Genomic DNA, 25,734 nt, shown 5'->3' with positions numbered 1-25,734 from the left:
GTGCTCTACCATTGTGAACCACAGCACCACTTCCAGTTTTCTGGTGCTTAATTGCAGATAAGAATCTCCCACACTTTTTTCTTGCCCAAGCTGGCTTTGAACCATGATCCTCAGATCTCAGCCTCCTGTGTAGCTAGGACTACAGGTGTGAGCTACCAGTGTCGGGATCCATGAACTCTTATCTGTAGCAAACTACTCAAAAAAGCTGAAAGTAGAGCTGTGGCTCTACTTTCAAATAAATAAAGCTCAGGGAAAGCTCCTAGGCTCTAAGTTAAAGCCACACATGAACATTTCTAATTACAAGGAGATATCTGTACACACTATGTGTGTGTGTATGTGTGTGTGCGTATGTGTGTGTGTGTGTGTTAGATTCTGGAGCTTGAACTCAGATCCTTAACTCTCTAGCTTGGCTTTTTTGCTCAAAGCTAGCATTCTACCACTTGATTGGGCTTTTCTTGCCGATTATTTGGAGATAAGCATCTTACAGACTTTTCTACAAGGCTGGCTTCCAACTTCAATTCTCAAATCTCAGTTTCTGGAATAGGTAGGATTACAGGCATGAATCACTAGCACCCAGCTTATTTATTTATTATTTATTTTGGAGCCAAGGTATCTCCCTACATACCCAAAGCTGCCCTCAAGCTTCTAAGAAGCCCTCCAATCTCAGCCTCCTGAGTGTGTGTCATCACATCATCACATATGATTCTATCATTACTTTTCTTTTTTTGTCAGTCTTGGGGCTTGAACTCAGGGCCTGAGCACTGTCCCTGGCTTCGTTTTGCTCTAGGCCAGCACTCTACCACTTAAGCCACAGTGCCACTTCTGGCTTTTTCTATATATGTGGTGCTGGGGAATCGAACCCAGGGCTTCATGTATGCGAGGCAAGCACTCTCTTTTTTTTTTTTTTTGGCCAGTCCTGGGCCTTGGACTCAGGGCCTGAGCATTGTCCCTGGCTTCTTTTTGCTCAAGGCTAGCACTCTGCCACTTGAGCCACAGTGCCACTTCTGGCCATTTTCTGTATATGTGGTCCTGGGGAATCGAACCCAGGGCCTCATGTATACGAGGCAAGCTCTCTCGCCACTAGGCCATATCCCCAGCCCTGCAAGCACTCTCTTAACTAGGCCACATTCCTAGCCCTCATTACTACTTTTTTTTCATTTTTTTTTGTTTTCTTTTTTTTTTCATTACTACTTTTTAAGTTTGATTTTTTGTCACTGTGTGTGTGTGTGTGTGTGTGTGTGTGTGTGTGTGTGTGTGTGTGCTGGTATGAGGGTTTGTACTCAAGGCCTAAGCACTCTCCCTTGGCTTTTTTGCTCAAGGCTACTTCTCTACCATTTGAATCAAAGCTATACTTCTGGATTTTTGGTGTTTAATTGAATATAAAAGTCTCATGAGCCGGGTGCCAGTGTCTCACACCTGTCATCCTAGCTACTCTGGAGGCTGAGATCTGAGGATATTGTTTCAAAGCCAGCCTGGGCAGGAAAGTACATGAGACTCTTATTTCCAATGAGCCACCAGAAAACTGGAAGTGGCGTTGTGGCTCAAGTGGTAGAGTGCTAGCCTTGAGCTCAAGAGCTCAGGGACAGTGCCAAGGCCCAGAATTCAAGCCCCAATGACTTACCAAAAAAAAAAAAAAAAAAAAAAGGCTTAGAACCTGCTACCAGTGGCTCACGCTTATAACCTTGCTACTCAAGAGCCGGAGATCTGAGGATCACAGTTTGAAGCCAACCTGGGCAAGAAAGGCCATAAGACTCTTCAATTAATTACCTAAAAGGAAGGGGGGCGGGGGAGAATGGAAATATGGCCTAGTGGTAGAGCGCTTGCCTGGCATACATGAAGCACTGGGTTCCATTCCTCAGCATCATATATATAGAAATAGCCAGAAGTGGCGCTGTGGCTCAAGTGGTAGAGTGCTAGCTAGCTCTTGCAAAAAGAAGCCAGGGACAGTGCTCAGGCCTTGAGTCCAAGCCCTAGGACTGGCAAAAAAAAAAAAAAAAAAGGTGGAGCTGTGGCTCAGGTGGTAGAATGCTAGTCTTAAGCAAAAAAGCTCAGGGTAAAGCACCCATGCCCTGAGTTCAAGCTCCATGACAAAAAAAAAAAAAAAAGTCTTATGGACTTTCCCACCAGGGCTGAGTTTGAACCCTGATTCTCAGATCTCAGCCTCTTGCCTAAGTGGGATTACAGGCTTGATTCCCCTGGTACCTGGTGGCTGTTAGGTCTTGAGCAGGTGAGCAGGTGGATGGCAGCGAGTAAGGAGCCAGTGCCACTCACTCCTAGTGTGGCGTGGGACCATGGGGAGCTGTGGTTCAAGTGGGACAGTCTTGCAGATTTTTTTTTTTTTTGCTATTTTTTTCCTCTTCTTTATTGTCAAAGTGATGCACAGAGAGGTTACACTTTCATACGTTAGGCCTTGGGTACATTTCTTTTTTTTTCTTTGCCAGTCCTGGGGCTTGGACTCAGGGCCTGAGCACTGTCCCTGGCTTCTTTTTGCTCAAGGCTAGCACTCTGCCACTTGAGCCACAGCGCCACTTCTGGCCGTTTTCTGTATATGTGGTGCTGGGGAATTGAACCCAGGGCTTCATGTATACAAGTCAAGTACTCTTGCCACTAGGCCATATTCCCAGCCAATTGCAGATTTCTGAGTCCAATCCCAGACTGTGTCTGATTTCCAATACTTTGGGGGTAGGGGTGGGGGAGTGTCTTCCCACATCACCTCAAGTATCCCATTTTGTCTGACCACTGCAGTAATGATTATCTTTACAAACACCCAACAAGCACTTATCACTTCCCAACTTACTAGGATGAGCAGCAGGTAGCTTGGCTTAGGGAAGCTGGGCTTCCTAGAACCCTGCGGGCCCGCCTCGGTACAGGGTCAGCAAATATTTATCGAATCGATGGCGCCGCCTAAGTTTGAAGCCCCGCTGTCCTAAGTCGCTTCTTTACTTTCCAATGGTGTGGGGGGAACTGAGGTGCAGGGAAGGGAACTCTTGAGTACTGCCAAGTGGTAAAGGATATTGGGGGTAAAGGGGCCAGGATATTAAAATTAAACAACAAAAACCTCAGATATCTGGAGTCCCACTGAAGCTTTTGGTTCAACTCTGCTCAAAGCAATTCTTTAGGGGAAAAAGAAAACACACTTGAAAGAGAAGACATTTCCTGTCCATAAATACCCTTGTTTGGGGGGGGGGGGGAGAAGCACTTGTGAGAAAGAGCTTGTCGCCCGTCCCCTCCAGGTCGGACGGGAATCGAACCCATGACTGTCCCGGTGTCCCAGTAGTCGGGCCTGGCAAAGGAAGGAGTTCAGCCAGGAGGAGAGAGCAGGACCGCTGGCCCAAGGTCACCCAGGCGGCTGCCCCCCCACCCCCCCACCCCGGGCCAAGTCCTCCAGGCACCCGACCGCCCGGAGTGGGTGTGCCCTGGGGCGGATCAAGACCCCTCAACCCTGGCTTCGGTATCTTTGCAATCCGGGATGACTTTAAAGACTCCTTCCGCAACCCGGCTCCCCGAAACCCCGGCACGCCATCTAAAGGGCGCTGGCAGGCCCCGCCGGCCGCGTGGCCTGGCTCCATGTGCTCCACCTGCGGTCTTCGCGGGCGCTGGCCCTTTAAGACACCTCCCCCTCTCCACCCCCAGCGTTCCAGCCCCCCTGCGTCGCCCCCCCCCTCCCCCCCGGCTCACTCCCGAATTGCATCAGGCACGTGCTCGCCCCCGTCAGGTCGGCGCACCCCCCTGGGCCTCCCTCCCCTCTCCCCCCCTCCCACCTCGCAGTCTCGGAGGTGCTCGCTGGAATCGCAGGCCAGGGGCGGGGCCGAGCGAGAGAGAGCGCGAGAGCGCGCGCGCGGCCCTACGCGCGCGCTCCCGCGGCCCCTCCGCCCGGCGCGCCCCGGCGCCCAGGGCCGGCCTGGCGGGCGCGCCCCCGCCGCGCCGTCCCCTCCCCTTGCCCGCCGCCGCGTCGCGAGGCGCGCGCCCGCCCGCCGCCTGCCGCGGATCGCGTGGTCTGCTCCGCCGCTCGCCGCTCCTCTCCCCCCGTCCGTCCATATTGCTGCAGCCCCCCCGGAGCCGGGAAGCCCGGGCCGCCCCGGGGGCGGGGGGGAGGGAGGGACGGGACGAGACGAGAGGCCGGCCCGGGTTCGGGGTGGGGGCGCCGCCGCGTGAGGATCGGGCGGGGGGGGACGCGCGCCGAGGAGGCCTGGACCGCAGAGTGGGGGGCCATCCTCTCCTCCTCCTCTCCCCCCCCCGCCCCGCCAGCGGGCCTCGGATCTACGGCGGCTGCCTTCGGCCAGGAAGGGGGCCGCGCCTAGCGTGAACCCCGACCCCGCTCCGTCAGCGACTGGGACCCGGCGCTCCGGAGGAAGGCGTCGCGGGCGCCCGGCGAGCCGAGTTCGAGGCGGGGGAGGCCACCTCGGGCGCGCCCGGCTTCTCCGGGAGGGGCGGGCGCGCAGATGGCCACTCAGGTGGAGCCGCTGCTGCCGGGGGGCGCCCCGCTCTTGCAGGCCGAAGAGCACGGGGGCCTGGTGAGGAAAAAGCCGCCGCTGACGCCCGAAGGCAAGGGCGAGCCCGGGGCGAACGACGTCGGCGGGGGGGAGCCTGACGGCGGCGCCCGGAGACCTCGGCCGCCCTGCGCCAAGCCGCCCAAGGAAGGCGCCGCCGGGCCTCCGGAGCGCGAGAGCCCGCGGCCGCCGCAGCCTCCGGGCGCCGAGGGCCCGGCGCTCAGCGACGGCGAGGAGGGCGGCGGCGGGCGGCGAGCCGGGCGCGGGCGGAGGAGCTCCGGGCGCCCGCCGAGACTTCGTGGAAGCACCCCCGCCCAAGGTGAACCCGTGGACTAAGAACGCGCTGCCGCCGGTCCTCGCCACCGTGAACGGACAGTCCCCTCCAGGTGGGTGTCTCCGCTTGCTCTCCTGGATCCGGTGTGTGTGTGGAGGGGGGGGTTCCCCTTCCCCGGCAGCCACCACTGCTGGTGGTGATGGTGACTTAGGATTTGGGTGACGATGATGATGATGGCGAGGGCTTTCGGGGGCTTCTAGGGAGTTCTCCGCGCCCTCCCCCGCCGCGCTCGCTGGGGAGGGGGGGGCATCGAGGCCCCCCTCCCCTCCCCCCCAGGCCTTGGAGAGGCCGTGGGCCTCCGCTTGGGCCGCAGCGGTTAGTGGGCAACGGCGTGCTCGGGGCCTACTTGGCCGGGGAGGGGTGTGGGTTTCGCGGGAAGGGCCTCGTGTCCTCCCTTTCCTGAGCGGGCCTTCCCCACCCCCACGCCCCGCACCAGCAGGTTCCTCGTGGGTACGGGGATGAGACTTGAACCTTTCGGGAGGAAAACCCCTGTGCGCCACCCCCCCCCCCACACGCTCCCGGTTTGGGTGGCCTGGCGAGCCGTCCCCATGTTGTAAATGTTTCATGAAGCCTCTGTCACGGGCGGCCCTGCGCCCGGCGTGGAGTTTTCCTGCCGGCCGCACGGATTGGGGATGAATTTTTTTTTTTGAGTTTAGTTAAGTTTGGGCCTCGAGTGAAGGGGGGGCCTGTGGGGTAAGGGGGGGCTTGAGAGGGTCGCCATTTGCTGGGCGGAGGGAAAGGCGAGTCATTGAATCCGGTGGTTTCCCTCCCTCCCTTCCCCCCCCCTCCGATCTTGCCCGTCTTCCGCCTTGGAGCCAGCGTGTGCGGGAAGATGCGAGCGGGTGCGGGGCCTGCGGCGACGCGAGGGGCGTGTGCGGCGGGGGAGGGAGTGGCCGCGCCGAGGCCGGGTCGGGCCGGGCCGAGCCACGCCGGGCCCGGGCGGGTGACAGTTGGGCGCCATGCGCCGCGCCGGCGGCCCCGCGGGCTGCTCGCGACCGCCCGGGGTTGGCGTTCGGCGGCGGTGGCGGCGTCACCGGGTGCCGGGGAGGCCCGGGCAGATGGAAGGACGGCGGCGCGTGCGAGCGTGTGGGGCGCCCCGCGCTTCCCGGCATTCCTCCGCCGCGGGGACGACGCGGGGGGCCGCCTCCTCCACGGGCGGACGGGTGCGCCCCGGGTCCATCTCGTCCCGCCCCGCCCTGCCCTGCCCTGTCCTGCCCTGCCCCGGGTGGGCGCTCGCGGTGGGGTTGGGGTCGGCGTGCGGAGGGACACGTGCGGAACATGGAGGCCGGCCGGCCGGCGGGCGGGCATGGGGGCGCGCCGGCCGCTCCCCGCCTCTTCCCAGCGCACGGGCCGGGCGCCGCGGTGACACCCTGGGCTCCTCTCGGGAGAGCCATGGCCCCGCGCTCGCTTACAACACCTCTCGGAGCCCCCCCCCCCTCCCCCTTGGTTTATCCCGGGAGGATGGGGAAAGTTGGGGGGAGACTTGTCTTGCACGTTCCGAGAGAGCAGCCTCGCTCCGACTCCTGGGGAACCGGGGAGGCCGCCCCTGTTAGCGGCGGGTCGGCCTTCTCTTCTCTCCCCAGGTGGAGGGAGGGCTCGTGTCGGGCCTCGCCGCGTGCTCTCGCCCTCTTCCAGACCCGGTTCGCGCAAAGGGCAAGTGCTGCAACCTCCATTTTCTTTCAGATCCCTCCCCTCCACCCACAGCGTGAGGAAAAACAACTTTTAAGACTGTCTTTGGTCCTTTCCTTCCCCCCCCCCCCCTTTAAACTCAGAGTTATAATCATCATCCCCAGGAGCGAACACTCCTTAGAAGTTTAAATGGGGCTACTCACCCTGGCTGCTTGCTGCTGCCTAGCTCATGGTGAACCTGCCTTGTGGGTTTTAAATCAGCCATGACATCAGGTGGTGTTGGGTGCCTGACCTGGCATTTTGTGTTAAGTCCGGGGGTGGGGGGAGGCAGGGCTTGATAGCTTATTGATCGTGGGAAGAAGGGCCCAGTACACGGCTTTCCCTGAGAGGGGATAAGCTGGCTTGTTTTAAATGCCCAGAGCAAAAATTCTGACTTGGGTAGATTTGTTCTGTTCTTGTTTTTCGGGAATCTTTAACCAGGAGAGCTTTGCTCATAGGTTTCAACTCTGGAGTAGTCATTGACAGATAGACTCTGAATGGATCCAGTAGCTTCTTGGTTTAAACCTCTTGTAAGGGCTTGGGTGCTTTTTTTGAGGGAGAACTCTGCGATTGGGTCGTCTGGCTGGTAAGGTTGAGGTAATGGCCTTATCTCTGGAGCCAACATGGATCCCCAAGGCCCTTTTCAGTCCTAGTTTTATTTGTAGTCTGGACACATTTAAATGTGACACCAGTGGAGTGGCTGTGTGGTCTTGAAAGTTTTTGTGTTCTGTGATGCATATGTTTTTAGGAGTCTACACAAATGAGTGCCTCATAACCATGCTAAAAGCTTTCCAAAGCTTGCTGCAGATGCCTATTTTTAGCTCTCCTTTTGGCTCAGATGCTGGTGTTTTTAGTTCTTTGAGGGACACAGCAGTAACTAGTAATAAAATATGTTTTATGATCTCTCTCCTTTCTTGTGTGATTCTTTCTTCTGGTTTAAGCGTCCAAGTCCTAGATTTGTAGTTTTAAATCTTGAGACTTGTGTTTTGTCTTTTGGACACTTCCTCCACTACAATATTTTGCACATGTTTGATTCCCCCCCCCATTCCAACCACACCCTTTTCTGAGATCCAGTGTGTCTTAAGTTAAAAGAAGGCACAGCACAGGTGCTGGGATCAAACCTCATAGGCTCAAATGCTAGCTCTGCCACCTATTACGAGCAGTGACTCCTGTGCAAGTTATTATAACCATCCTGTCTCACCTTTCCCATCTGTGTGTGTAATAGAGATTTATGATGTGCCTGATTTATAGATATTGTGAGTGTGCACTATGGTGATACATGCACACATATATGCAAATTACTTAGTGTATGACATGTGGTAGCTGTTAATAGATGTTAGAGACCAAAGGTTTTCTTTTTCTTTTTCTTTTTTTTTTTTTGTCCAGTCCTGGGGCTTGGACTCGGCCTGAGCACTGTCCCTGGCTTCTTCTTGCTCAAGGCTAGCACTCTGCCACTTGAGCCACAGCGCCACTTCTGGCCATTTTATGTATATGTGGTGCTGGGGAATCGAACCCAGGGCCTCATGTATATGAGGCAAGCACTCTTGCCACTAGGCCATATCCCTAGCCCCGAGACTAAAGATTTTCAGGGACTTTACTCTGGATCTGAGGGTTTTTTTTCCAACTGTGAAACGGGGTCAAACAGAATGCAGTTCGTTTTCATATGTTGTATCATTACCCTCTGGGATGAATGAGTGGGGAGTCAGTGGCTCTCATCTATAATCCTAGCTACTCAGGAGGCTGAAATCTGAGTGAGAATCACAGTTTGAAGCCAGCCTAGGCCGGAAAATCTGAGACTCTTATCTCCAGCTAACCACCAAAAGCTAGGAGTGGAGCTGTGGCTTCAAGTGGTAGAGCACTATCCTTGAGCAAAAAAGTGCCCAGGCTCCGAGTTCAAGCTCCATGATTGGCACACACATACCCCAAAACTGGCTGAATGTAGTGGTGCATTCCTACAATAAAAATACTAAAAAGAAAATGACTTTTTGTTTGTCTATAAATTAACACGGTATGGATAAGGTTTAAACATGGTTTAGATAAAAGTTAAGGTTAGTTGGTGACCCAAAGATGAAGCCTTAACTAAGCGCTAGTTGATTTGCTATTTTTGTAAAGACTCTTGGGGAAGGGCGTATCTGCTTAAGGCTGTGGAGGACAACCTAACTGAACTGAAATTGCACTGTGGCTTCTGCGTGTGCAGTGCAAGTCTCTACTCAACCAGTAGGGGTAATTGGTGGGTTTGTTGTGTGTACACCTCCAAATTGATATAGTAAAAAATAACAAAAAGTTGTGCTAGAGTGGAAGACAAAGTCTGAGTATTTTTTTTTTTTTTTTTGCTAGTCCTGGGGCTTGAACTTAGGGCCTGGGCACTATACCTTACCACCTGAGCCACAGCACCACTTCCAGCCTTTCCTAAGTAGTTTATTGAAGATAAGTCTCATGGATTTTACTCCTGGGGCTGGCTTGGGACTGTGTTCCTCAGATCTCAGCTTCCTGAGGAGCTAGGATTACAGGTGTGGGCCACCAGCACCTGGCTAAAGTCGAGGTCTTAAGTGTTTATGCTCCTGGCATTTTTTTTTTCCTGGAAACTTAAGTACTGGCAATGTGGCTTAGCCGTAGAGTGCTTGCCTCACATGCATGAAGCCCTGGGTTAGATTCCACAGCACCACATAAACAGAAAAAGCCAGAAGTGTGCTGTGAGCTGTGGCTCAAGTGATATACTGCTAGCCTTAGCCCAGGCCCTGAGTTCAAGCCCCAGGACTGGCAAAAAAAAAAAAAAAAAGGCAAACTGATTCACAGAGTAAAGGAGAAAAACAATCTAGCTAATCCATAGGACACCAGAGGTCCTCCACCACATTAAACTGCCCCGCATAAAGTAGATGGAAGGTTGTGGCCCTGAATTATAATCTGGTTTGCACTTTGAGTACTATCTCTGCTTATAACTTGCTGGGCATTCTTGGGTGAATTACTTGACCTTTCTTAACCAGTGTTACTCAATCTTCACCACAGAATAATAATTGCTGCTTCAAAGTGTTGTGAGAACTAAAGGTGGAGATTTTTATAATACCCATAGTATAGTGCCAGGCACAGCAGAAGCACTTGTAAATGTAAATAGCATTTAGTAAACTCTGTTTTAAGATATTTCTGCAATGAATGATTAGCATTATCATGGGCATTAATTCTACTTCTGATCATGTTCTACTCCTTGGCCAGCAAAGGGGACAGTGGCCTTACAGGGTGGTCATCAGAAGTGCCCAATAGCACCTGTGGCATTTCCTCTACAAAATAAAAACTGAACCCAGTTTCAGTAGGACCATAGATCTAACTACCCATTTTGGGGGGAAAATAAGATAGAGCAAATTAATTGTGACATAGCACGAGCCAGTTGAAAATGTCAGAAATTCTGTGTGGCATTATTAATACATAAACCTAATTTTTCAAATGGGGATCTGTGTGTGTGAGAGAGTGAGAGTAGTCTTCTGTACTACATAAGCCACAACATCCCAGCCCCTCCCTTTTTTTGCTTTGGTTATTTTTCCAAATAGAGTCTTGCATTTTTAACTAGGGCTGGCTTGTACCTGGATCCTCCTGCCATGATTTTCCAAATAGCTGGGCATCATCACTTCTGGATTATTGGTTGAGATGTGGGGGTGGGGGAGAGGGGAAATGGCTAACTTTTGGCCTAGGCTGGCCTCCAACTATAATCTTCCTGATCTCTGCCTTTTGAGGATCTGGATTTACAGGCCTGAACTCAGGGGTTTAAAGGGGGGAGAATTGTTGCCCACGAAAGGAGCTGAGATCATCCAGTCATGGTTATGGCCAGCCCCCGTATGGATCTTGATTTGAACTGGGCTGTAAGAAAGTATTTTGGTGACAGTTGAGGAAATTTGACCCTTTTAGGTTACATTAAAGAATTATCTTGTCACTGGCCATAATGACGTATGATCATGCCTTTTTAACTCTGCTTGGTTGTGTGCTCGCTCCCACATTTGGATGCGAGTACAAATACAAATTATAAATTGCTAGTTTAGAGTTAGTAAATGAGTCGCAAGGCTTTTTTTCCCTATGATTCCAATCATTTTCTCCCCTATATAAGAAAGCTCTGTTTAGTAGAAGAGAGGGCTTTCCTTTTCAATGAAGACACCCTCGACAGAGGATGGAAAGGCAGCAGCCTTCACAGGGCCCTTCTCCTGGGAAAGGACTTTGACAAGGCAAGCGAGTGCCTGCCAAGCAAGGGGTGGGGTGGGGTGTTTGGAGGTTGTTTTCTGGTGCCTTTGGGAGGTAGAGGTTCAAGCCCTCTTGAACTCTGAACCTTCTGAAAGGCTGAGTGTCTGCTGGAGTAAGCATTTTATATCACTGTTACTCAGCTCCTATTCTTTCTTCTCTGAGAGGTGGGCAAAAAGGAGGAGGAGCAGCCCCCAAATCACAAAACCTTTTTAAAATGGAGAGCTTTGCAGATGGAAGTGCCCCTGTTTGAAAAGTCCTAGACAGGCTCAAAGTGGGGTAATTACAATGTTAGGGCCTTGGGAATTCACAAGGTGCTTCAGTCCAGGCTCAAGAACCTCCCTGAATGGTGCTCAGTGAGTTAAAAGACTGGCTAAGAGTTTGGATGACCTTACTTTGGTCTGGGGTTCAAGATTAGTGCAGGGTGTGCTACTATGCCTGGCTTGAAGTTCAGGTTGTGTTACCAGGTTAATGAAAATGGCTGTGTAGAGGAGGAAGATAATGAAGTCTGTCTCTCCGTCTATCTATCTATCTATCTATGTAATGCTGATCCTGGGGTTGATTTCTCAGTGCCTTGATGCTGTCCTCTGAGGATTTTTTTTTTGTTTGTTTGTGTTTTTTTTTTTTTTTTTTTTTTTACCACTTAAGCTTCACTTCTGGCTTTTTTGGAGATAAGAGTCTCACACACTTTCCTGCCTTGGCTGGTTTGGAACTGCAGATCTCAGCCTCCTGAGTAGCTCGGATCAACAGGCATAAGCCAACAATGCCTGGCTTGATACTGGAATTTAAATAATAGCATATGCAGAATATTTCTGTGCTCTCATTTATTATATGACCTTAGAAAACTTCTTTAGCTGTTTTTCTTATTCAAAGAATAGGGCTAATCCTAGTCCTACTCAATTCTGTGTATGGAGTAGCTCAGTTCAAAATCTAAATTGTTCGATTCAGGTACAACTGGTTTATATTCCAGAAGATTCATTCCAAAGCCAGGTACATATAGATTTATTGAAGTAATTGCTTGTTTTGAGTGGTTATCCATGTCCTTCCTAAATGGGAGTGGATATTAAGAGATAGAGTACGCTTTCAAGATGATCTATTTGTGATTTTTTTCCCCCCTTCAGTACTGGGGTTTGAATTCAGAGCTGGGTAGGTCTTGAACCGTGACCTCATCCCTATTTGTGATCTTCACAAGGGCTGCCTGGCCAACTTCCGGTGGCAGGTGGGAAGGTGCCCTGGGCTTTCTGAGGGAATTCCCAAGAATCAGAAGTGGAGTCTTGATGTGGCACTTCTGTTCCTTCAGCAGTCTTTGTACTGGCAAAACCTTAGATGTGGGTAGGAGGTGAGGCGTGTGGACATTATTTATTGCTGGATTTTGCATAGCTGACCATGTAAGTCTCATAGATGGTGAGGCTGTTCATCTCAGTTTGAGGTATTATAAGTAAACCTGGATGACATTCCTATCCATGGCCTGTTTAACTCTCCAAACTTGTAGTGATTGTTATTACATATAGTACAGATTTCCTATCAACTTAAAAGAGCCTTTCTTTTTTCTTCTCTGTTCTGGGTAAAGTTGCCAGCTTCTCCGAGGAATGAAAGTCCCACAGGAACCATCCTGATGAGGCTTTTGCTCCGCTTTCATATGCACTAGTTTATTTAGGCTATTGATAATTAAAAACAAATAATAGTCATACAGTCAGTAGTCACCATTTGCTGAATATTCAGTATGCTTAAATATGCTCTGGCCTTGTCATCTCTGCCAGTGTTCTTCTTATCCCACTTCTCAAATGAGGAAAGTGAGACTTAGGAAAATTAAAACTACCTCTTCTCTTATTGCTCACGCAGAACCCAGAGGTCATTCTGCTTCCTCTGTTTCTCTGTCACTTGACATCTGATTAACGAGGATTTCCTTACGTCTTTTTATTTTTGTCGTTTCCAAATCTAAATGTGCATATGTGTATGTATACACATGTGTGCTAGTACTGAGACTTGAACTGGGAGGCCCATTTTGAGTGTGCGGTCAGTGTGAGGTGTAGTGGATACTGCAGTGGATAATAAAAGTCTGTTGGCAAGAAGCACATTCACTCAAAAGGAGTGTAGCAGGGGCGCCCATTTCAGTCTAGAGCAGAGAAGTTGACCAGGGGGAACCAATGGCTAAGCTGAGGTGGAAAGGATGAGTAGTAGTAGAAGAAACAAAACATGGCATTCCCGGAAGTTCCTGTAGTAAAGGGAAGATGTCTGAAAAGTAAGCAGTTTGGTCTTACAAGTGCCAGATCTTTACAGTTTTAGCCAGAAGCCATAGGAAATTTGAAGTAAGCAGTGATAGTCAGATAATTCCTTTTGAACGTGGCCTTGGCACAGAATCTCTTAGGTTAGGAATGGATGGTTTGAGTAAGAGTACAATAAGTAAATGTAGAATGACTTAATAGATGGTTTGGAGTGGTTCCTTCTTATAATCCTAGCTACTCAGGAAGCAGAGATCCAGAGGACTGTGGTTCAAGGCCAGCTGGAGTAGAAAAGTCTATGAGACAACATCTCCAAAATAACCAGCAAGAAGTTGGGCTGGATGTGTGTAATCATGACCCCCCCCCCCCCAAAAAAAAAAAAAAAGGAATGGCCTGGAGCTTCCCATCTGTCCTTTGGAGCAAAGTTCCCAAGTTATAAAGGGAGTAGGCTTGGAAGACATTCCTGACGTGTAGCTCTTGGGAGGTTGTGATCTCTTACCTTTGGGGCAGGGAGTGGCTTGAGGTTCCTGGTCCATCTCTGACTCTTTGGAAGGCTGGATTACCTGGAATGCATCTCAGTTGCTGGAAGTACTATTGTTGATAGCTTATGCTTGCCTGCTGACCCCCTGCTACTGCTGCTTGGTGGGGAGGAAGAAGGAGGCTCTCTAGAAGTAGTGGCAGAGGGCTAGTGCCCACCACCAGCTGGTAGTCCTGTAGTGGGGACATTTCTTAGTAGTCTCATATGCCCTGCTGCCATTTGCCACTCTGCAGCTTGGCCCTGGGCTCTTGCAGGCACAGGTAACCTTGTGTGCAAACATTTCCTACCCTCTGCAGCCACCACTCTTGGTTTGCATTCTGCTATAGTTACTCCTGGATTGCTGTTGTCCCCAAATATGCAGGTAAAGTGAGTGTTTTAAAATCTGGGCTATGTAGAGTTAGGCTCACCATACTGCAGTGGATAATAAAAGTCTGTTGGCAAGGAGCACATTCACTCAAAAGGAGTGTAGCAGGGGCATCCATTTCAGTCTAGAGCAGAAAAGTTGACCCAGGAGAACCAGTTCCTAGTTGTCAACTCTGTCCCCATTTCTGTGCCCTTCTGTGTCCCTTCCTCCCCTCAAAAGAAGAGGAAATATTTGGACTGAAGAGATCATTGCATGTAAAATCACCCCTCATTTTCACACTAGGGTACTTTTGGTCTAGAAAAGAAATGGGAATTCTTGAAGATCACAGTTCAAGGTGTGAGAGTTGAACACCCTCTCCCCCCCCCCCCCACCCGCATGCAGTCCTCTTTTCACTCCCCTCTGAAGGAGAAGTAGTGGCTGGGGATGAGCTTTAGTCCATCACCATTTAACTAGCTCTGCCACTTGCCAACTTAGTACTGTTATGTCGGGTTGGTAACTCAGATGCTGTATCTAGAGTTCCCATTGTGTGCATGTAATTAGGTGCTTGAACTTAGACCTGGACTCTGTCCCTTAGCTTTTTTCCTCAAGTCTGGACATGGTGAGAATAAAGTTGGGTGTGAAAGTGGAAAGGAAACAGGAAATTAGGAACGTGCAGAGGAGGTGACTCTCTTAAGACAAATACACCTTACCACACATATACTTTTTTTTGTGCCAGTCTTGGGGCTTGAACTCAAGGCCAAGACGCTGCCTCTGAACTTTTTTGCTGTATGCTAATGGTCTACCTAACAATTAAGCCACGGCTCCACTTCTAGCTTTTTGGTGATTAGGCTACGAGTCTCACAAACTTTTCTTCCCAGGCATGGTTGGAACCACAGTCCTCAAATCTCAGTTTCCTAAGTAGCTAGAATTGCAGGCCTGACACACCCATGCCCGGCCTTCCTTTTCCTTTTTGAACCTTTTTGTTGAATTTCTTCCACTCTACTCCATATACACATTTACTAGGGAAGCAGGCTTGCAGGCAAAACCAAAGGCCTCAACTATATTTTGCTCTGACAGAAAAGTTGTTGAAATCTGTCACTTAAATATTGTGATGAATCAAGACAGCCTTCTGGAATAAAGTTCCCAAAAAACAATATAAAAATAGTCTATTGGTAAAGTGCTTGCCTCATATATATGAATCCCCTGGGTTTGATTCCTCAGTACCACATACATATATAGAAAAAGCCAGAAAGGGCGCTGTGGCTCATGTGGTAGAGTATTAGCCTTGAGCAAAAAGAAGCCAGAAACAGTGCTTAGGCCCTGAGTTCAAGCCCCAGGACTGGCTGTGTGTGTGTGTGTGTGTGTGTGTGTGTGTGTGCGCGTGTGCGTGCGTGTGCGTGTGTGCGCGCACGTTTGAGTGTTTGTGTGTACATCTTAAAAATCAGTCCCAGCTCATTATGTCACCACATTCTTCTCCATCTCTTTACTGAACTGATACAGAAAGGCTCTTAAAAGGTCTTTCTGCTTCTCACTTTGCTCCCTACAGCCTGTATTCCACACAACTGACTAATCCCACAGCAGAAATCAGAATGTATCTCCTCTTCAACTGAGAACTTCAGAACAGAATCCAGACTGCCTACCTCCTCTGGCCTGTATTTGATTTTATGAGCCCTTTTCCTCTCACCAGGTCTTTTGTTCTCTGGAGAACTCTTAAGCACACCACCACCTAAGCACCTGCTATTTTTCCAGGGTTGAATGCTCATCACCAGGCTCCTTATCAATCCCATCTTGGTGGCTAAGCCTTAGAAGTACTCCCAACACTCTTTGACTGAACTTGTGCTCAGCAAAATCTGTCCCAACTGGCTTACTTTGTTTCTTCTACAGCCCTTCCACTGTTTGAAACTATCATGTTTTATGAAATATGGCCACAAATGGATACTTTTCAGTTGAAGTTGGGACCTCCATCCTCTTTTTCATTCTTGGAATGTGGCAAAAGTGATGTCACACCAGTGTCTAGGCCTAGAATTAGAATGCTGATGGCATCCAATTCCATCTCTTAGGTCTCTGGGTGGGAGACACAGCTACCATATAGAAATCTTGCAGAACAGCCCACCTCACGGGTATTCCCTTATCCCCTAGTTCCAGCTTATCTCACCCTACCTTCAGGACATCAGCTGCTTTTGTCCCTAGTGGGACACAAGAATCTCAGTTAAGCCCTGCCTGAATCCTAACCCACAAACCAGTGAATAAAAATAGTTTCTCTTTTCTTCCTGTCTCTTTTTCTGTCAGTCTTGGGGCTTGAACTCAGGGTCTAGGCACTCTCCCAGCTTCTTTTACTCAAGGCTAGCATTCTACCACTTGAGCCACAGCATCACTTCGAGCCTTTTCTGTTTATGTGGTACTGAGGAATGGAACCCAGGGCTTTATGCATGCTAGGCAAGCACTCTATCACTAAGCTATATTTATTCCCAGCCAGCCCCTTTTTTCTTTTCTTTTGTGTGTCTTATTGTGTCAGTCCTGGGGCTTGAACTCAGGACCTGTTCCTGAGCTTTTTCACTCAAGGCTAGCACTCTACCACTTGAGCCACAGCTCCACTTCCAGTTTTTTTGGTGATTAGTTAGAGTCCAGACTTTCCTGATTGTGCTGGCTTTGGATGGCGAGCCTCCAGTCACAGCTCAGCCTCCTGAGTAGCTAAGATTATAGGCATGAGCAACCAGCCCGGGGAGTGGGGGTGGGGGGTGGAGTCTTGCTCACTAAGTTTTGAGGTATGCTGTTTTTCCTACAGGAATGTAAACTATGGAGTCTGGTCCCTTCTGTCTTGTTCCTGCAGAATTCCCATAGTCATAACAGTAGGTTGCTCAAACAAATGAGTTGAGTGTATGATTTTGAAGTTGATACAGCCAAATTTGCTCCTTTCACATTAAGAACAGGCTCCAGCCATGGTGCCTGTCTAAATCAGGAGATGCTGAGCAAATCTCTTCAGAGCTGCCTTTACTTCTGCTAAGCTGGTTAGCACTGGTGCTGGCCTCTCCCAGTTTCAGGACTGGAAGAGGAGGTCTTGTCAGAATCTCAGAATTCCTGTCAAGAGACTGGCTGCACTGGTGGCACATTGCCGAGAGTACTCAAACTTTTCTAGCATTGTCCAGAAGCCCAGGGCACAGTGCCCCCAGCTCAAGGAAAAACTCCTGCCACCTTGGTCAAACTTTCGGAGATGATACTGTAAAGCTAATGCAGTCTAGGTGCGAGAAGCGATCTCCATTGAATGAAATATCTTCACAACTTACAGGCTCGATCCTTGATTTGACATTTCAAAGTTAATCCTAGTAGGAAAGTGCGTGCGTGCGTGCGTTTCCTGGGTTTGAACTCAGGGCCACTGGTTTCTCAGGTTTTCAGTCAAAGCTAGTGTCTGCCACTTGCACTGTGCCACCTCCACTTTGAGATTTGCTGCTTAGTTGGAGTCTCAGATTTTTTTGCCCGAACTGGCTTTGAGTCACAGTCCTCAGATCTCAGCCTCCTGAGTAGGAGTACTAGCATGAGCTACGGGTACCTGCCTGGCTTTGAAAGGCATTCTAACTCAAATATTTTACAGAGGTGGGAAACTTTTTTTTTTCCTGCTAAGCACTGTTTATATATTTGTAACAGTACTCATGGGCCATGCAACATTTCAATCTAGGCAGCCTCTAACAACTTAGAAAGGAAGTGTCTGTCCTGTCCAGTACTAAGTAATTTCACTGGCCTTACGTGGCCCTCAGGCTGGAAATTCCCTACTCTCATCCCTGATCGAAAGCAGAAAAGGAAAGTCAAAGAGATTAAGTTGTACAGGTGTCATCTCAGTGAGTCAGACAGATAGAGCTAGAGAGAGGATCTCCAGCTTCCTGCCCAGTTTTGTGTGTGTGAGTGTGTGTTGCTCTTACAAGGATCAAACCACAACTGTGCATGGTGCAGTGCTTGTCTGGAGGAGCCTCACTACAGAAGATGTTGCCCAAAGAGAAAATGCTAGGCTTCTGTGATCCTTACCTTCATTCTCTAAACAGGACCAAACCATTCAAGGTCCTCCTTTCCCCTTTTCACTAAGGCAGATATTTAATATCTCTGCCCATCTCATTTTTGCACCTACGAGGTATTTGAGATAGAAAGGAGCCTTAGAGACTGTCATCAGTGATGTGCATTCCACAAGTAGGAGAAGGAAGGCCAAGGGAGACTCAAAAACCAAAATCCAGGGAAGCCCATTCCTAAGCTCAGGTCATAATGCCTGCGGCAGCCTGTCTCCCCATCTCATGCTCTAGATAGAGGTTGTCAGGTGGGGTCTCTCATGTTTTTGGACCAGGTCCTCCTACTCATGGCTTCTACATACAATTTCACAGGTATATACCTCCTCCAGCTGAGATCTTACAGGTGTGAGCCACCATTAAGCCACCAGTCCTTCCTCCTTTAAATGATAAAACATACTGGAAGGAAGGTCATTTAGGTCAGGGTGCAAATTCAGAAGTCTATAGGATTTTAGTGGTTCTTCATCTAAAGGGGTTGGGTCCTGCCATTGGACAGCAAGCATGAAGGCCCATTGTTGTCTACGATATAGATAGATAGATAGATAGATATCCCATACCAGCCTTACTGATATTAATTCATATACCATGCTATTCACCCATTTAAAGTATACAGTTCAATGGGCTTTAAAAATATATTCAGCCTGGCACTGGTGGATCACACCTGTAATCCTAGCTACTCAGGAGGCTGAGGTATGAGGATTGCAGTTCCAATCAAGCCCAGTCAGAAAAGTCTGTGAGGCTTTATTTCCAGTTAATCACCCAAAAAGCTGGGAGTGGAGTTGAAATTCAAGATGTAGAGCATTAACCTTGAGCACAACTCAAGGACAGCAACCCAGGCCCCTGAGTTCAAACCCCACGGCAGGCACAGAAAAAAGAAAAAGGCTAGTCTTTTTTTCCTTTCATTGTGTACTTACTCTCCTTTTACCTTTTTTTTTTTTTTTTGGCCAGTCCTGGGCCTTGGACTCAGGACCTGAGCACTGTCCCTGGCTTCCTTTTTGCTCAAGGCTAGCACTCTGCCACTTGAGCCACAGTGCCACTTCTGGCCGTTTTCTGTATATGTGGTGCTGGGGAATCGAACCCAGGGCCTCATGTATACGAGGCAAGCTCTCTTGCCACTAGGCCATATCCCCAGCCCCTCTCCTTTTACCTTTGACAGTTATCTTTGAGCAATTGTTGTGCAAACAATAGAATAGAATGAAATTACATTAAACTGTATGCAAATGGTTCTAGATAACAGTTATGGCAAGGCATTTATAATTTTCTTATAAGTAATACATACTTGATTTTTTAGAGTACACTAAAAGAGCTGCTGCTGTATCTAGGGTTGGAACAGTGGTACCTCCCTGAAAGTTGAGAGTCCAATTTTAGAAATCCTAAGGTTTACCAATTTCATAGTAAATATAGCCAAGCAAAGGGCATTTGGGGGTAGAAGTATTTATTCCGGAAACTTTACATGTTTGAAAAAGGCAGATCTGTTGTTGTTAAACAGATTCCTAAACTATGGATGTCAATCTACTAGTTCCTTTATGTTTTTTCCATGAATTTTTTAAGAGAATAGAGCACATGATGCACCCGTGATTTTCTGGACATTTGGTTTAGGTTGTGCAATTTCTTGTTAGATGAGTCCTGGGGGGCGGGGGGCAGTAGTGGTACTTGGACTCAGGGCCTTGAGCTCTTGTTTCGGCTTTCACTTAGGGCTGGTGAGCCATGGCTCCATTTCCAGATGGATTCAGTGGTTTCTAAAAAATATGATTCCTATGAGCCGAAGAAAAGCTACAATCATCCATATTATGTATTATCTCAAAATACAGGCTACCTGATCATGTATCCTGTACTAATCCAAAATCTGATGTGTGATCTCCCTTTGGGAGATCTTGTAGGACTGTAACTTTTGCCTCAGCAGCTGTGAATTACTTGTGATAGAAGGAGCACCTGTGATGGTCCCCTTGGCCTTGTTGGGTTGGTTAAAATAATCTTAGGCAGTTTAAAGTATGTAATCTGTCCTCTGCCTTTTCAAAGCTAAGATGGACATCAAACTGCTGTGACAGTTCATTTTTTGTGTTAGCCTCTGGGTCTCTTACCTCCTTCTACCCCCTTTTGAAACTAACAGTGTTTTTCCCAAGTAGAGGACGGACATTTGGGCTGCTGGTTTTTATTTCCTCCTCCCTTCTCACATTGTCTAGAAGCAGTATTTGTTATGCTGTATCCTAGAAGCTGATCAGAAAGAATGTCTTAAGCAGCCATACATTTCCCCTTGGTTCTGGGTCTTTTATTTATTTTTATTTATTTATTTATTTATTTTGGCCAGTGCTGGGCCTTGGACTCAGGGCCTGAGCACTGTCCCTGGCTTCTTCCTGCTCAAGGCTAGCACTCTGCCACCTGAGCCACAGCGCCCCTTCTGGCCGTTTTCCATATATGTGGTGCTGGGGAATCGAACCGAGAGCTTCATGTGTAGGAGGCAAGCGCTCTTACCACCAGGCCATATTCCCAGCCCATGGTTCTGGGTCTTTTAGACCTGAGCCAGACTGAGGGCTGCACCTGTCTTCCCTTGCCTGACCCAGGCTATATACTTTCATGGTGGCGGTGGAAGGGAAGTTACCTTAGGGTACCAGCAAGTGAGATCATGAATCTTGGGTGATGTGAGGAATGATTTTGATCCTGAATCTTTGTGTCACAGTTTTCTGTTCCTTTTGGAACTGAAATTGCTGTGTCAGAAGCTACTGTGGGTTTTTTATTTCATGTAAGATCTTCAGTAGGATCAGAGCAAGCTGCTGGAGCAGCTGAGTTCTGATTTCAGCTCTGTTCTCTAATTTCTCCTGGCTAGACTGTCATTTCTCACAGCATGTATGAAGGGATTGGATCCTCTGCTGTTGATCAGTGCATAGCCACAGCTGATGTGCCTTTGATACATCTCTGAGCTTAGCCAGGTATTCTAGAATCTGCCTCATAGGTGGCAGAGATGCCCTGAGAGGTGGCCAAATTACCAACTATGCCAGTTGCCAAATTGTTGGGATATGCCCCACTTTGTGCATGCTTATAGCAATTCCAGGACATAACATACATCTCATTCACAGTAGTCTGTAAGATCTAGTCACCATTTTAGCCCTCATTTTATAATAAAACTTGGAGCTAAGAGACCTGGGTAATTTGCTCAAGGCTCTACAGTAGGTAGTAAGGACTAGGATTTGATCCCATGGGTAGATTGACTCCAGAGTTAATACCTTTGATACTGTCTGGCCTTATATTCTCCAGGCCATGTAAGTATATATACCTTGGCCCCCTCCGAAAAATGCTTCTGTGGGACAGAGAGGACCCATAACTCACAACTTAAGACTTCCAGCACCATCATGGCCCAGCAAGGCCCCAGCTCTGTCCCTCTGGCAGACGGCGCCCTCTGAGTACAAATTCAGTAAGTATGAGCGAGGGCCTAGACCTTCTGATCATTCAAGGGAACCCCAACCCTTCTGGAAATATTCCTCTTCTGTTATTCTGAGGCCTGCTGGGAAGAGTATGTATGCTGACATCGGTTTTCTTAGCTGGCCTTTCTGCTGGGTCAATAAAAAGGGAGAGGGTTCTTTATAGGCTTTTGGGGGAGGGGGGCTTTGGCTCTCTGGGTAACCAGATAAGATGGGAAATATTATGTTTATGTGGTGGGCTTTTTAACTTTCTGAAGGGAAAAAAAATCTTTCCAAATTACTGATGCAATACCTTTTCTCTATATAAGAAAGTGTCCAAATATATTTTAGCATCCCCCCCCCCACTTTTTGGCAGTTCATCCCACCAGCCACCATAAATACTAAGCATTAGTAGAATTATGTTAATAAAAGAAAGAAATCCTTTGGGTTGTGTTGGGTTTGTTTGCTGTCCGTGAGCCTCTTTGTGCTCAAGGCTGTTGCTCTACCACTTGAGCCACATTACGACTTCTGACTTTTTCTGAGTAGTTTATTGGAGATAAGAGGCTCACAGACTTTGCTACATGGGCTGGCTTTGAACCAGGATCCTCAGATCTCAGCCTCCTGAGTAGTTAGGATTACAGGCACCGGCCACTCGTGCCTGGCTATGAAATCCATTTTGATAAGCCAGTATATTCAAAATAACATTTCAGCTTGTAATCAGTATAATTGTTAATGAAACATTTTACATTCTTTATGCTAAGATTTTGAAATGTGGCATGCCTTTCATACTGAATGACACACTTCAAATGTATATGATACTATATACACATAAATACTTTTTTTTTTTTTTTTTTTTTTTTTTTTACCAGTCTTGAGGCTGGAACTCAGCACCTGGGCACTGTCCCTGAACTTTTGCTCAAGGCTAGCTCTCTACCACTTGAACCACAACACCACTTCCAGCTTTTTCTGTGTATGTGGTACTGAGGAATCGAACCCAGGGCTTCATGCATGCTAGGCAAGCACTTTTACCACGGAGCCACATTGCCACCTGCACGTATATACATTTTTTAGTAAACAGACAAAATGATACAGTATTTGTGAGCTGTATTTTTTCCTCCTACGTAGAAAGAAGCTTTCAAGGCCACATAGAGTCTTCGAACACCCTTGGTAAGGAAGCATCTGGACAATGAGAGAAAGGTTAAGATAGATCCAACAGTACTACATTGCTTTGGAGTATTGATACACACTCTCCATACACCCTCACCTCCTACCTGTGAGCCATCCTTGCTTTCACTGGCCCTGACTGTGGTTGAGTAAGACTGCCCAGCTTCGGGCACAGGTACATTTGTACTTGCAGGAAGCAGGCCAGGATAGGGAAGCTGTACAGCTGTTCTTCCCACACTGGCTTCTGGAGCTCAGCTGAGCCACAAGAGGAAACCAGTGGGAGGTGGGTGAAGGCCCTGTTTCCATTAGCCTCCCCGCCTAGAGCACACCCCTGGTGGAAGCTGCCCAGCCCTGGCCTGTGTCTCATGGGGGAGGGCAAAGCTGATGAGCAGCGAGAAAAAGACCCAGAGAGGCATGGAAAGGAACAGGGATTACCAGCCTGAGTGGAGTTGATCCTTATAAATCTGTAAACATTGATTGGTTTGTGAAACATCTTGCATCCCACCGTACAGGGGCATGTGTGTGCTTCACATCAGGTCCCTAAGAGGCAGGAATCTTTCTCGTTTGGGTTTGAGGTATATAGGAGCCTGGTTTTGTTGTGTGTGTGTGGTTTTTTGTGTTTTTTTTTTTTCTGTGTTCTCTCATACCCTTAATTATACCCTAGTTATTCAGGCTGTGCATTTTAGCTGTCTCCTAGTTGTACTCTTTTCCTGCTGCTGGCTTTCCCTCCCCCTTTTGAGGATGGCTGGAGATGAGGAGCCAACCTCAGGTTAGCCCTCCCATGAAAGGGAGTAGATCACTGGATTGGAGGAGCCTTCCTCTCCAGAATCCCCACCCCATGTTAATTTGCATGGCTGGGAGTGGCAGCTAGTGTCCAGCATCCGTGCAAGCTGTCTCTAGGCTAAGAGGGATGGCGCCAGGGATTGAGGAGGTGATTTGTTTTGCACTTCTCTGGAACCTTGGTTGTCCTGCAGCTGGACACTGTTCAAGATTGGCCATACTAGACCGGAGGAGTCAAAGACACCATCTTTTAATTTCTCCCAGGGTCTAGTCTTGACAAAATCACTTGAATCATACTTCTAGCACCTGAACACTTTATTCATATCTTTTTAGCAGCTTACAAGTGGCCCCTAAAATAGATGGGTAGTTAGCTCTTTTATGGAGAATGAGTTTTTATCACTTGTTCAATTTTTTTTAATTGCCAGTCCTGGGGCTGTACTCAAGGCCTGGGAACCATCCCTGAGCTTCTTTTTTGGCCCAAGGCTAGCACTACCACAGCACCACTTCTGGCTTTTTCTGTTTATGTGGTACTGAGGAATTGAACCCAGGGCTTCATGCATGCTAGGCAAGCACTAAACCACAATCCCAGCCCTATTCAACTTTTAATTTAGTAACATTTCTGACACTTGCGCTTAGGGCCTTACACACTCTTGCTTGGCTCTTGCTTGGCTTTTTTGCTCAAGACTAGCCCTCTACTTTTCCAATCATGCCTCTGCTTCTGGCTTTTTGCTGGTTAAATATGGCAAAGGAGGCACTTAGCCAGTGACATACTTGGTGCTCAGATTCTTTTTGTTTGTTTTGGAGATAGACTCTCGTTGTGTAGCCCAGGTTGGCCTGAACTCATGAACTTTCTGCTCCAGCTTCCTGGTCCTAGGACCCCCAGCATGTGCCCTCAAGGCCAGCTAGTGATCTAGTTTTTGTTATTGTTGTTGTTTGTTTTTAGACAGGATCTCAAGTTGGTTTCAGATGCTTTTGTAGCCAAGGTTGACCTCAAGCTCATTCTGTGTGCGTGTTTGTGTGTCAGTCCTGGAGCTTGAACTTAGGAACTGGGTGCTGTCCCTGAGTTTTGGTGCTCAAGGCTAGCACTCTACCACTTGAGCCACAGCTCCTCTTTAGGCTTTTTTGATAGTCACGAGTCCCCCAGACTTTCCTGCCTAGGCTGGCTTCCAACTGCGATCCTCAGATCTAAGTCTCCTGAGTCACTAGGTTTATAGGCATGAGCCACAGCGACTGGCTGGGCTCATTCTTTCTGTAAATTAGACTTGACTCTGTTGAGCTGGGGACACCCCAGTTTGCCCTCTGAAGAGGGGGTCTCTCTTGTCTAATATGAGAAGGGCCTGAGAGCATTAGCAGATTGGGAATGCCTGACTGGCTGGAAGTAGGGAGACAGGTGAGGATGACTGTTGGCTGAAGCTGGGCTGTGGGTTGCTTTAGATGTTCTGTCCCCTCCCCTCATTGCCCTTTCAGAGTGTCAGCCCTGGAGATCTTACGCTCGCACAAGTCTAGAGTCTAAAGGGGCTTGGAAGCCATCTGGTTGTACAAAAAGCACAGGATATTTTTTCTTGGTCATAGTCTCCCAGGTGGCACTCAGAGGCTCATAGTGTTCATGCCAGGTCTCTTAATTCATTTTGTTGCTTTGGGGAACAGGGGATCCTTCAGTGAGATGTGCTGCAAGAGTAGAAGTGAGAAGAGGACTAGGCATGGCAGCATGAACCCCAAGGCAAAGATACGGTGTTTTCTGGTCCTCTAAACGCATGCCATGGACTCTTTTGCCCCTTAGAGGTTCAAAGCAGTCATGCCCAAGTGAGAATGTGTTTCCCAGAAATACTGTCGATTTGCTGGCACATAGGTGGCCACCCTCATCCCCAACTTCCTTATAACTAATGACAGGATCAAATGAAGCAGTGGCTAGGGCGCAGGGACACCAAGCAGACATCTTGGGCAAGGAAACTGAAGGGAAGCTCACTCACAATTGGCTTGGAGATTGGGTATCAAGTGTCTATATAATCAGATAGGTCTACCTTTAACTTCCCAAACAACTTTCTGTATGTATGCCAGGTATTTTCTAAAGAACTTCACATTATTATAACTCATTTAATTCACCTAGTTCCCATTAGGTTAGGGATTCTGTTCCCACTTAGAGAAACCCAAGATCAGCCAGGTAGAAGTAGTAGAGCCAAGAGTCAGACTCCCAGCCCAGTGCCTTTTCAATAGTGAAGAGTTCTATAATTCTTGGCTTGTGTTTTCTTTCTTCACTTTTTATTCTTAGGTCTAACATTAATATCTCTCTTCTTCTTCTTCTTCTTCTTCTTCTTCTTCTTCTTCTTCTTCTTCTTCTTCTTCTTCTTCTTCTTCTCTCTCCCTCTCCCCCTCTCCCTCTCTCCCTCTCTCTCTTCCTCTCTCTTCCTCTCTCTTCCTCTCTCTCTCTCCCTCCTCCCCTTTTCCCCCTCTCCCCCACCCTCTTTTCCTCCCTCTCTTTCTCCCTCCCTCCCTCCTTCTCACCACTGGTCCTGGGGCTTGAACTTAGGGC

General features: G+C 48.5%; 1 protein-coding gene across 1 annotated transcript in view; it reads left to right on the top strand.

Annotated features, from left to right (window-relative positions):
- The first annotated feature begins 4,186 nt into the window (after window positions 1-4,186).
- Larp1 (La ribonucleoprotein 1, translational regulator) overlaps window positions 4,187-25,734 on the top strand; it is a 64,063-nt gene continuing 42,515 nt past the window's right edge. Inside the window, 2 exon segments of the mRNA XM_048334282.1 lie at window positions 4,187-4,736; window positions 4,738-4,876. Coding sequence (XP_048190239.1) covers window positions 4,443-4,736; window positions 4,738-4,876 — 433 coding nt within the window. The 5' untranslated portion in view covers window positions 4,187-4,442.

Source organism: Perognathus longimembris, chromosome 25 (genome assembly GCF_023159225.1).
Source record: "Perognathus longimembris pacificus isolate PPM17 chromosome 25, ASM2315922v1, whole genome shotgun sequence".
In the NCBI taxonomy this organism is placed as follows: Eukaryota; Metazoa; Chordata; class Mammalia; order Rodentia; family Heteromyidae; genus Perognathus; species Perognathus longimembris.
This window is presented reverse-complemented; position numbering and strand designations above follow the sequence as displayed.